Source organism: Rhizoctonia solani, chromosome 4 (genome assembly GCF_016906535.1).
Source record: "Rhizoctonia solani chromosome 4, complete sequence".
In the NCBI taxonomy this organism is placed as follows: domain Eukaryota; kingdom Fungi; phylum Basidiomycota; class Agaricomycetes; order Cantharellales; family Ceratobasidiaceae; genus Rhizoctonia; species Rhizoctonia solani.
This window is the reverse complement of record NC_057373.1, coordinates 1672651-1685014: the sequence shown is the minus strand read 5'-3', so window position 1 is coordinate 1685014 and position 12364 is coordinate 1672651. Positions and strand designations below refer to the sequence as shown.

At 45.5% G+C, this 12364-nt stretch overlaps 3 protein-coding genes across 3 annotated transcripts; 1 reads left to right on the top strand and 2 right to left on the bottom strand.

The window, feature by feature from the left end:
- Positions 1–1627: 1627 nt before the first annotated feature.
- Positions 1628–9446, bottom strand: RhiXN_00543 (ABC transporter; the record flags this gene model as incomplete). Its single annotated transcript, XM_043320362.1, has 51 exons — positions 1628–1720; positions 1777–1811; positions 1869–1889; positions 1954–1972; positions 2030–2068; positions 2122–2194; positions 2245–2254; positions 2310–2359; positions 2415–2563; positions 2623–2754; positions 2810–2851; positions 2904–2956; positions 3012–3204; positions 3257–3275; positions 3327–3389; positions 3449–3488; positions 3542–3589; positions 3641–3678; positions 3732–3864; positions 3915–3995; positions 4051–4093; positions 4145–4170; positions 4219–4227; positions 4278–4295; positions 4356–4367; positions 4420–4512; positions 4637–4686; positions 4744–4848; positions 4908–4928; positions 4980–5023; positions 5089–5121; positions 5176–5511; positions 5569–5595; positions 5647–5807; positions 5862–5903; positions 5954–5984; positions 6034–6060; positions 6125–6196; positions 6254–6438; positions 6501–6784; positions 6847–6928; positions 7149–7182; positions 7249–7338; positions 7396–7422; positions 7485–7582; positions 7637–7672; positions 7725–7783; positions 7835–8126; positions 8193–8425; positions 8476–8852; positions 9216–9446. 51 exons carry the CDS (start codon positions 9444–9446, stop codon positions 1628–1630), a joined length of 4509 nt encoding a protein of 1502 aa, XP_043179374.1.
- Positions 9447–9659: 213 nt separating this feature from the next.
- Positions 9660–10825, top strand: RhiXN_00542 (NADH:flavin oxidoreductase/NADH oxidase; the record flags this gene model as incomplete). Its single annotated transcript, XM_043320361.1, has 5 exons — positions 9660–9716; positions 9768–9876; positions 9927–10328; positions 10382–10710; positions 10763–10825. 5 exons carry the CDS (start codon positions 9660–9662, stop codon positions 10823–10825), a joined length of 960 nt encoding a protein of 319 aa, XP_043179373.1.
- A 563-nt stretch (positions 10826–11388) lies between these two features.
- On the bottom strand, positions 11389–12208 carry RhiXN_00541 (Zinc-finger double-stranded RNA-binding domain-containing protein; the record flags this gene model as incomplete). Its single annotated transcript, XM_043320360.1, has 4 exons — positions 11389–11684; positions 11733–11951; positions 12005–12119; positions 12173–12208. The coding sequence occupies 4 exons, from the start codon at positions 12206–12208 to the stop codon at positions 11389–11391; spliced, it is 666 nt and encodes a 221-aa protein (XP_043179372.1).
- Between the last annotated feature and the right edge of the window lie 156 nt (positions 12209–12364).

Here is a 12364-nt window from a genome sequence, read left to right as displayed (position 1 = left end):
TGTTGTAATACACGGGAGGTGCTTTCCTATTTGGAATGTCTGGATTTGAATTACGTGACTTGATCTTCACATGCGCATGGAGAAGACGGGAATTCGAGAAGAATTGGCGTGACCGAGTTCAAGAAATTTCGTTTCCTATTTGGGGAAATAGGCTAAGCATGCACCCAATTATGTTGTTTGACGCAGAGGATCATAGGATACTTGTAAATGGTGAGGTTTGTATCGGAAACAATGTAGGCATAGAAAAATTGTCAGTCTGTGGGCGGCGAGGGTGTAATCTTGTCGGCGGTGTTAACTCTTATAAAATATATCATATGAGAGCTGCTACGTAATGCTGCATGCTGTCTGGTTCGTTCGGTTTGAAGCGTGGAGCATTGGCTCCAAAGGCAGTACGCGGTAAACCAACTATCTCTTCGAAACAGCTCAACAGGATCAATAGAACTCAGAAAAGCGGTTTTATAAGCTTTAATAAATTAGCTTTAGTTCACCACGCACAAGTGACTCAATTAAGCTGTAATCTCTTATTAAAGTTGATGGAGGCGGCCTTGCTATACAAGCATCGTTTAATGAGGCGTATTTCTATGTTAAATTGACTTCAGCCACTAATAAGTGTTAATGTTGGGGATGATGCCCTCCATCTGGATGAATACATTGATGGTAAGTATCGGGATCTCGAGGCTTGGTTCGTGCATACTCGTTTGGATCGAATCTGAACAGTCTCAGGCTCACTCGCACCATATACGAGATTGGGGGAAGGCTTCAGCCCAATGCAAGCGTCCACCGATATACATGCACCATGGTGTATCGGTTAAATGGTTGAAGAACCTGAAACCCAGCAAGGCGGCGGTGGGTAGCATCTTGTTTAAGCTTCAATGGAGTGCACGTGAAACTTACACGAGAAGATCCGTGTACGACCGTCGAAAATTAAGCGGATTTGTTAGGCACTCCGAGTGACCGCAAAACTTTACTACAAAGGAACGCATTTAGTCTGCATCAACTACGGAAACGACTCCAATTGGACTTTGAACAAGTTTGTTCGTATCACCGACGCAGGGTCTGCACCCATACCTCGGTCAAAATGCTAGCATTAAGAAAAGGCCTGTAAACCCGCCTAGCCTGTGGGGCCTCCAAAGTCTAGGGGATTTCCTGATGTAAATTTCTGGGTCGTTCCTGGCATGTAGATCTGGCGTTACCCACATGCGCATCATTTGTTGAATAGCCAGGGTATGGAAAATACTTGCTGTAATACACTTAGCGCACTAGATAGATGGGCACATACACATGTTTGGAAGACATGTCTGGGCATATTCCCCGAGAGATTTGCGAGCCTGTCTATTGGATCTGATTTACTTGGGTGTTCCGAACATCGAGGAATCCAGATTCTCTCAAGCTTAGTGTTCTAAGTGCCATCGTGTTGGTCTGCACCGAGGTATCGGTCGTTAAAACTAACAGGTACATGATTTGCGCCGATACTCTAGCAAAGGAAGCCTACAATCGTGTCTTCGAGTATCGTTCGTAACTTTCTATTTACAGGATTTATTGAACAATGTCCGTGATGTGGTAGATTGAGAGCGACCGTGCCAAGAGTTGGTAATATTCCAAGAAAGGCGGCAAAGAAGCAGCTTGCTCATAGTGCCTGTCTTGCACGAGTAGCTTCTTCAGCCATGTGCTTGAGGACCGCAAATTCTTTCGGACCGGTGGCTTTGCAGAGTGCGTAGAACTATATAAAATGCGCCGTCAGGGTAAGCTAACTTTGTTGCTTGTTCTAGCTCTGACCTTGGACGACGAGTTTGCGAGCAGTGCGCTGGGTTCTGTAAAGCATAACGTTAGGTGATAGTGATAATAGTTATTACTAGGTTCGAACTCACCATCATACTCAGCAATATGACCTAGGTTGAATTGCATACGCAACGATCAATTTTTGCGGTATATGCTTGAGGAAACTCTACTGACCTTGGTCCATTACTAGCACCTAAAGATTGCACAATGTCAGCTGGACCCACAATTCAATGTTAAGGGACACTCATACCTTATCATAGTCAATGATAGTTCGGAGTCGATGTGCAATCTAAGTCGATGGCTCAGCTCTAGGCTAAGACTAATAAGTCCCGGTGAACGTACCGTAACAATGGTACTCTCTGCAAACTCTTTGCGGATGGTTTGAGAAATTAGCTCGTCAGTAACGTAGTCCACACTATATTACCACGGTAAGTACGAAAGAAGCTATGTCCTATATCAGCGTACCTAGCAGTTGCTGCGTTTTATTATATATCAGCTCAAATCATCGAATCGGTACACACTGAGCTTACCCTCATCACAAAACAAGACCTTGGCGCGCTTCAGAATAGCACGAGCCATGCTGATGGTCAAACACTCAATGAATAAGGCATAAAATCGATTTGAGGAGAGCATACCATAAGAGTTGTTTTTCCCCTGCAGAAAAGTTTTCTCCGCCCTCACTGACAGGCGAATCAAGATCACGGAACACGTTTGCGTTCTCACCCAGATTAACCTCGGGCTCATCATCCGATGGCAATAGGTGCACGCGTCGCAAGGCCTCAAACTATCAGGTTGGGGAAGGAATGAATGATGGCCTTGGCATTGGGTCAATAAGCCACGCACTATTTCGTGATCCTCATACTCGTCGAATACATCAAGCGTGGTCCGGAGAGTGCCACTGAGAATTGTAGGGTCTTGTGGAATGATCGTCAAACGCGACCGAAGGTCGGTAAGCCCCAGTTTAGATATGTCAATCTAAACGAGATTCATGTTAGGTTCGGTGATCATCGGCGAGGAAATGGATTTTTACCCCATCAATGACAATGCGGCCTTCCGTAGCCTCAACGAAGCGCTGTACAATAATAGCACTAAGTATTAGCGTGTAGCACTATCATCATACTTACGAAGAAGCTCAATGCCAGGGTCGACTTCCCACTACCCGTGCGGCCCAACACACCTATATTGAACAATTTAGGTGCGGATTCGTACCGTGTATAGGCATAAGTACATACCTATCTTCGATCGCGCTTTGATATCGAATGCAAGGTTGTGTAAAACGTTGGGCAAATTCGGAGCATAACGAATGGTCAAATTCTCGACAGAGATATCTCCTCTCTCCGGCCACGATGCGCTCGGTCTAGGCTCGATAAACTCAGGCGCCTCTTGTGCTATTGTCGAAAACTCATTGATACGTTCGAGCGCGACCTAGTGCACGACTAAGCACCGAAAACAAATGATTTAATGTTTCATCGCCTACCATACTCTGCTCCAGTCCACTATGGTTATGGTGAGTCGAATGGTTAATAGGGAGTAGCACTCATGCTTACACGAATCGGCGAACCATGAACAGTAAATCTCCGGTTATAGTCGATGCAAAAGCGAGGGCAAACCTAAATTCAGATCAATTGTTTTGGTTGTATTTCGCTATGTAATCGGGAGTAATAGTCACCCAGCGAAGGAGGCATCTACGTTATTGTCGACCAACATAACTAAGGGTGATTGTGATATAGTAGGTTCGTGCTTTGCCAGAGTACGGACTTACCAGCTCCCGTAATCGCAACAATGGTGGCAGAGAGCATGTTGAATCGTACTAAAGCTTGTGATCAATCGTATTCGCATGCACTACTTCCAGCGTGCTTACCTGAAAGCCAGCGATTCACACTCCACATTCCGTAATATCTGAAAAGGCTCGTCAAAGATAGTTACTTGATAAATTAGACCAAAAGACGAACGGGCAGGCATTAGTATCGACGCATCTCAGCATCTCTCGAAGGAACATCGAGCTTGCACCGAAGGCCCGAATCACTGTTACTCCAGCGATGGTTTCCCCATAAATGGAATAGAGAGGCGATCGTGTGACAGAGTCTAAAAGAGAGTTAAGAAAGTTGTACTTCACGCGCGAGAAAGGCATGTACCCAGTCGCCTCATATCACGACTTGTTTGGCCATAGACCTTGGATACATTATAATAGAGAACGCCTGTGATACATGCGAGGGCTGGGATAGGTTATGTTAGAATCAGTCTTCAGAGAATTTAACGAAAGCTTCCCACCAAAGAATCGGATGCCACCAACGTATGTCACGGTAACGAATGTCTAAAGGAGGTTCCATAACAAAGCCGATAGTGTAGTCAGATCAAAACTTACCACCAAGACGCTCAAAGCATACATGACTGAGCAGGACATCAGTCTCTAAAAATACTATTGGCCTTTTTACTTACTTGTTCGACCTATATGCCATATAAGGGATTAAATTAACTAATAGACGACATGTACTCACCAAGATTATCAGCAACACCTATATAGGAGTAACCATATCTGTAAGGTTGCGATTCTGTTGACGGGTTAAAACACTTACTTGAATCAACACCTAAAGTCAGGTCGGTCAGAATGCCTGTATATTGGTAGAGGTGATAGCTAACCTTCAAAATCTTTGCCAAAGCGGTTCAGGAGCCTGCCCTTGCTAATAGTATCATGGAACCTAATGTTAGCAAAGAGCACCGCTTCCAGGAGGCCTAGAACCAGAAAAGTGTCAAGGAAGGTAGTGAAACTGGTGCAAATGAATACTAACGTTTGTACTAAACAACAATGAAATTATCTTCCATGTTAGCTATGAGATGATATCGCAGAGAAGATTACTTGCCAGAACAGTCGAGGCTCTGATTGACCCATCGTATAGCACAAACCACCTAAAAGAGAACATTGAGTGATGTATGAAACGACTGAGGAGCCAATCATGAACTTACCTAAGGGTTTGAACAAAAATACCAAAAACAGTGACGAGCGCATACACCGTCAAGTACCACAAAGGGCTTTTCCCATCTTTATCCTCAGAATGGCCCGACCAATACCTATATAATACGATTTAGCGATGTCTATGTACCGAGGACATTCACCTTGCCTTAGCCACCCATTTTCGAGTACTGGGGTCCTGTAATAAAGCTCAGTTAAAGAAAATATGGATAGTCAGTGATTAACCCACAAAGAGCCCCCTAGGATCACCACGGAGAATACAGCCCAGTAAATCTGGGTACCAAATGAGTTCTGTAAGCTAGCCATCTGCAGTGACAACTTAAGGGACGGCTGCTTACGAAAGAACCACAAGCCTTGAAGTAGGATTGCCACTTGAAGAGTAGGTCAGTATCCAATCACCAACCGAGAAAAGAATTGGGGCCCACAATCTCCCATCTAACACGTCCGACAGCCCTAGCCTCATCTTCGATAAGCTTGCGCGGTGCACTTTTCTTGGCAGTAGCGCTACCATCAAGTACAGAGTTATCCTGATAAACGCTCACGCTCTTGACTAACGTGGCCGCATCTGATTCTCCACCAATGCTTTGTCCTGAAGGCTCAGCCGAATGACCTGCGGCTTCTGCAACTTCTTCAATGGTTTCTTCGACTGGAGCTTCCTTTTCATCAATATCTGTAGAATGACTGATTCGTTGCATGACCTGGGAGCCAATGAACTCGGGCTGTGGGCCGGCGAAAAGAACACGACCATTGTCTAAAGCAACCTATCAAGCAGATACTATAAGTATTGTGAACAATTAGATTGAAGTCGATGAGCATACCACATAACTGGCACCAGGTGCAACAAGCTGAAAGCGAAATTAATAATCGATTGTTTCTATTGATACTATACAATTTACCTGTACGTGGTGAGAGACCAAAATAACCGTCCGTCCATTCATCAATGGGCCGCGCAAGCACTTCTCAAACAAATGTGAAGCTGTGTGGGCATCAACCGCACTTAAGACATCGTCGAGAAGCAGGATAGACGCTCGTGAATACACCGCTCGTGCCAACGAAACTGTGAAATTATGATAAGTAAAGGTAGATGATAGCGATAATCAACAGCTCTGACCTCTGGCCTTCTGTCCTCCGGAAAGATTAACTCCCCTCTCACCTAGAAATATATTAGTAACCGGGTTCCTGGTGTATTTTTTGGAATCATACCAATTTCTGCTTCGTCACCATCCTCTATAATCTATACCTATGGTTAGAAAGAAGAACCACAAAAGAAACGTGATACTTACTTCGAAATCCGTGACCAATGCACAAGCCTGATTCACACGTTTCAATTTTGGTAAGAATTCACATTTTCGAGTGAAGGGCAATCTTACTAACCTCAATGGTTTGTCGATACCGTTCAGCGTTGAACGGGAGCCCAAAAATGATATTGTTCTTGATCGAATCATTCTGAAGCACACAATAATCAGTATCAATCGAATCTGTTTGGCCAAGTTCTCTCGTTACCTGAAGCCAGGCCGTTTGAGGAACATATGCACAAATGCCTCGGACAACCCAATTTGAGTTATCAAGGTTTCCCTCTTGGCTTAGTTTAGCTAAGGCGTCTGGAGGGGATCTGGGAGCAATCAATTGGCCAGCTAGGATGTCCGCTTCTCCCAATAATGCTAACAGCAAAAGCGTCTTTCCAGACCCTAGTGAATTTAAGGGCCAGAGTCAACTAAGAATATGCATCGCGACGGGAATCTGTCCTCACCAAGTTTACCGCATATAAGGCTCAACTCTCCATCAGGGAATTCCAATGAAATGTCAGAAATCGTAAAACGGGCCTTAGGGGTAGGCGCGACAGATGGAGCAGAGCTAGCCCCACCAAACCGCGTTTGTGGCCAGGAGATGGTAGCGGATACAAGCTTAACCGAGTCCTCCAGCTCAGTGTCTTGAATGGACCGTACATCGGCAATTTCGGTTGCCGATAGGTATTTCTCAATACGACGAAGACTAACAAGACTTTGAAGAATATTGATGAACGTCTCAGGTAAGCTGTTATAAAGTTGTATATGTTAGAAGCACAACTCAACCAAGTAACATCACAGAATACCTACGTGTTGAGAGCAAAGCGCATCTCATTGAACACAGTCAACGATGTGAAAGCGATTGATGGAGTCAAGACCTCCTTTCGGATGACTGCAAAGTGGAAGAAGGAAACTAAAGTCTAACAAAAGTCTTTGGTGGGCGGTTGTGACACATAATTGATAAGTAGTACTTACCACAAGCTAGAGGTCGTACGTAGTTCAATATCACTGTAAGCATATGCTATTTATGGTTCTCCAAAATGCTTACCACTGGAAGAGCCAAACGAGGTTTGTGTTAGCTACGCTTAGACATTTGTGGGAGAGCCACAAACCTGGTGTACTGTTCCAAATGGCATTGAATAGAGTCTAAACGAGGCGTTTACAAAAGATCAGGCGATGGTAGGGCAGGACGCCGATACTCGCGCCACGTACCTCAATAAGATAATTTCGCTTTTGATGCATCAGCTCCCTCTCACGAATCTTCAAAACTCGGTCCTCAAAACTTCGCTCCCAAGCCATGAACTAAAATTTGTAGAGCTATATTGGTGATCCGCATTCGCTGCTGATTTAAATCCATACCTTGAGCATTCGCATGGCACCAAGTACCTGTTGCGTACGAATAGGAGTTAATACATCGCTCAAACTTCTAAAACAAATGGATCGGTTACCTCGTTCATAAGCGCAACGCGTTCGTCCCGGGCTTTCATCAGGTTATCTTGGGCATCAATCACAACCTTCGAGGCAAAGTGATTCATAGGAAGGAAAACTGGAACAAGATAATTGAATACGTCGATGACGTGCGCATAGAGAAGGCACATACAGCAAGTTACAGCAAGTCCGAAAAAGCATGATACACCTAAAGATAACCAACGGTTAGGTACCTTGTAACCCACCAGTAGTCAACTTACCCAGTAGATTATACAGGAAAAAGGTACCGATGATGATCTCGATGGGTGCATCAACAAGACTGTATCAAGCATGAGTTCCAAAATGCTTGGTTATAGAGCAGACTACCTACGAGAAGAAATGCCAACTAAATTCTGATACGCGGTCAACATCGGTCGTCATGAGTGTATGCACTTGGGCCTTGCTGGAGAAGTCGTCCTCGACCGGATCTTCTTTAGATTCATTACTATTACCAACGTCTCCACCAGGAGTAGAAGGTCGAGAAGGAGCGTTTGAGGACGCAGAGCCAGCAGATGCAATGTCTTTCCTGATGAGGGTCTTGGCAAATAGCGTCGTGTTAAGTTGGATCTTCAAACGGAGCTGTAGAGTAGTCGTGGATATCGACCAAAGCTGTCCAGTGATTACTAGAATTTATGGCGCCCATATTAATAACTGCTACTTGAGCTTCAGACACTAAATTATGAACTCACGGTAAACCAGCATCCCAGACAATAGCAAACCACCACAATACATCCAACCCCAGGCACGATCGATGTCTTGCGATTTATCGGTGCTTCTCGTAACCTCCAAAAACTTAACAAGTTCCCGCAAGAACCAAGCGGGAGCGTAGTACAATGCAGCAGATGTTGCGGACAAGAATATTTGCAGCAAGAACATCCCTCGGTTGGCATAAACTAGCTGGTACAATAGCTCATAACCGGACCTAGTCTCAAGTTAGCATACGATGAGAACGGAATGAACAGCAATATATACCCAGGCTTCCCTTTCCATCTCCGTGCCAACTTGATTCGTCTCATTATTGAACGCATGGTCGAATAGATATGAGGAGCTCGCATGTTGCCCGTCAGGATCGGCAAGTCACGGATTTCCATGGATGTCGCGTGATACCCCAGCATAACAATAGGTGTGACATAGCTGAAAAGAAGAACAGAAGCAACGGATGCTTGTACTTCCCCCACAACGTTGTTCCTGGTCTCAGGTGCAAGTGAACCCAGGGATTTCGAGAGGTAGACTCGTTCAGGAGGAAAATATACGGGTGGGGCCCGATTTGTTGTTGATGAAATGATGACCACGGCAAGGAGGAAGAATAATACGAGCCATTCCATCCAGGTCTCTGGTGAGCTCGGCCCCTGAGATTGGGCTGCGAAGCGCGGTGTGCGTGGTAGTACTTTAGCGATTAATAAAGCTGTCCATACGAGGGCTGAAAGCGCCGAGCAGTGTACGGTCAAGTTCCAGTGTACGGATACATCCCTTGTATGAAGCGAGCACACCGACAGCACAAGTAGGTATACAAAGAATATCGCTTGTAAACACAGAGGCCACAGGTCCACATCCCAAGTCTTAAGGTCATTGGTTGTTATATACCAGCCACCGTGAGCGCAGACCAAAGCCAAACAAAGCGAGATTGCAATAGTCTGGCCTAATTTTATTGCTTTTACCTGGGAACAGATTTAAATGGTTCACTCAGCCTCAATTGATGTGTTTAAACACACCTGGGACCAGAACTTTTCCTCGTGAAGCGGATAGCCATCTATCGTATCCTCACGAGTCGCGATATCAAAGGGGTCTTTATGATCTTCGCCTTGGATTATTTCACCGTGTTCCCCAGCCTCAGCTGTCGGTAACTCGAATCGTCTGGGTCTTGAAAAAAGGAATATAATAACACTCGAAAGAGCGCAAACATCTGCGACCGCAGATGCTACTAGAGAGTATGAGACGGACATACTTGCCCACTCTATCAAGTAAAAATCTCTAACTAGATCCGGAAGAAATAGATACGGTACTAAAATGAGACGTCGAGGCAAGAACAGGAATGAGTTTTATGACCTTTTATGACATATGAATTTGATCATGGCGCTTGTCATTGTTTATATTTTCGAACCGCGCACGCGTGTCACCAGTGTGTCACTGCATTCGAGTCAACAGACTCAACAACTATGGATGACTCGGTAACCCTTCCATGTGGGAAACAGCTGCGGAACCGCCTAGTAAAGGTATGCATATAAGCCTATTTGACTTGATACTATCCATACAAATTAGACTAGGCGGCAATGTACGAGGCTATGGCTAACTTTGGTGGAGGCCCGCCAACCCAACAGCACTATGAGCTTTACTCACGTTGGGCCACCGGAGGGTGGGGGATGATTATTACGGGTAAGCAGAACTATTAAAGCGATGCATACCAGCTTTAGAATGTCCTTCAGGTAATGTACAAGTATGTCAATCACACCTTACACTAGGGAGAGATGTCATATTACCAAGAACTGCAGCTGAAATGGAGTGCTTCAGACACTGGGCGTACTGCATGAAGTCATTCTCGGAAAAAGGGAGTCCTGTAACAATCATGCAGCTAAGTCATGCGGGTAGACAGTCACCCCGATTCATAGGAGGGCGGAACCCGTGGACACCTCCATCGGCTCCTTCCGCTCAGCCGATGACTCCGCGAGAAGGCATTCTCTCCCGTCTAGTGTTTTCAATCTTATTCCAGCCCCCTCATCCTTTGGACAAAGTGGAAATCGGGTCTGTCGTCTCCGCATTCGTATCTGGTGCGCTTGTTGCGTATGATTCCGGGTTTGATGGTATTCAACTACATGCTTCCCATGGATGTAAGTCTATCACGAGCTCAAGCGCACATTGCCGTGAACAATTTCTGGGTCAGACCTACTATCGCAATTTCTTTCCATCAAAAACAATGGTCGGACAGACGATTACGGCCCACCAAACGAGCTTAAACTCCTCCACGACATAGTGTCTACCATACGTGCAGAGCCCCGAATACCGGACTCATTCGTAATTGGTGTCAAGCTGAATGCTGGGGACTACGCTGGCGATCAAGCCGCCGAAGAGCACGCTCTCTCCCACGTGCGATCAATCGCAGCATGGCGAAAAGTCGACTTTCTGGAGATCAGGTTAGTTGGACAAGTGACGCACTTTACATTTTGTAACCTGTTTGAGTTGTTACAAGCGGAGGGGACTATGAATCACCTGGTGAGTCTCACGTTTAACGCTAGTCGGCTTGTCTGTATTCATTTGAGATAAGATTTCATGGGAAGAGCCAGTCCTCGTCAGGCTTTCTTTTCACGCTTCTCCCGAAAAGCCCTAGAATGTATACACGGAACTGAAGACGGGCGACCAAAAATCATGCTAACTGGGTCTGTAGTACGTTGAATTTATCTCCATATTTATAGATTTTTGATAAAGCGATGATAAAGCGCTCGATCAATACTATTGAGGATTGTTTAAGTTGCAACCATGCTGAGCTCATTGGGTTTGGGCGCCCAGCTATACTTTGCCCTGACTTGGCACACAAGATCATCGATTCGAAAGACTTTCCTTCTATCTCGGGCTCGCCCGGGCTACCACGTTGGGTGGCTGACATTGTCCGGGTCAAATTGGTGGGAGCCGGGCTAGACACGGCAGTGTGGACAAGAGCCATGAAACGAATTGCGGGTGGAAACAATAGGGGTTTAGAAGGCAACGTTCTTGACGCATTTCTACATTTGTTCTTTGATTCCACTCCCACTCCCTCACAGTGGATCCTTGGTTTAATACTCTTAATCGTATTAATAACGCTAAGTAGAATGTTTTGATCGATGTCGTAGACGTATTATTAGAATACAATAGTGATACAACTTAATCCACAAACCGACAAGATGGCGCACTGCCTCACTTCTTGGACGATCCAAACCCACCGAAACCCATCATAGCAGCCATGGACTCTTCCTCTTCGGTCTTTTCAACTGCCTCAGTTTCGGCAGGTTTGTTTTTCTCTTGCTTCTTGCGCTTCTTTTCAGCTCGCGCTTGCTCCTCGGTGTCCCGCACTTCCTGTAGACGTTTCTCGAAATCAAACGATCGCGCAGTTGATGCCTCCTTAGTTTTCTCTCGTAATAGTGCAATGCGGGCTCGTACTTGGTCGAGAGTTGACCTAGCAATTTGCGTGGTCTGCCCTAATCTCCGAAGATCTACAAAACAGTCAGATCCATGACGAAAGATAAACTTGTGCTACGTACGTTGCCGACTGTTGACGTGGTCTAAATACGCTGAAGTGTCTTTCAATGTTCGCTGACAGAGATCGCAGTAGAAACCAGGCTGCCCTGGGCCTCTCCCTCCTGCATTCTGAACAATCATTGTTTTATTTAAGTTCTTGCTTAGTTCAAGATCATGTTCTCGTTGTTTCATGAGTTCGGTGGGCTTGGGAAGCTCCTCCTTATGTTTGCGAGGTCGTTTACCTGGATTTGAAGATTTAGATACCTTTGGGGAGGGGTTATAATACATAACTTACCCTTCTTCATCAGCTCATCGTTCTCCTGCATCCGCTTGCGCTCATCCTCATCCTTCTCCTTGGCCTTTTGAGCGTATTCTTCCTTGTCCCATCTACGACGGAATCCGGTCTCAGACTGTGGACCAAATTAATTCCAGTTATGTATAAAATCTAGAGAGTTTTACTTACGGCCTTATTCCCATATGCTCCTACCTTCTCCGACATGACCGTGTGCTAGGCTGTAGTGTCGCGTGCTCGAGGTTGTTCTTGGAACAACGGCGGCGTTTTCGTTGTCCACGTGATGATTTCCCAGGACGTTATAAGCTAAAGGACACGTCGTGATGTCAAATTACAGCACACCTGCAACGTCTCACCGACTCC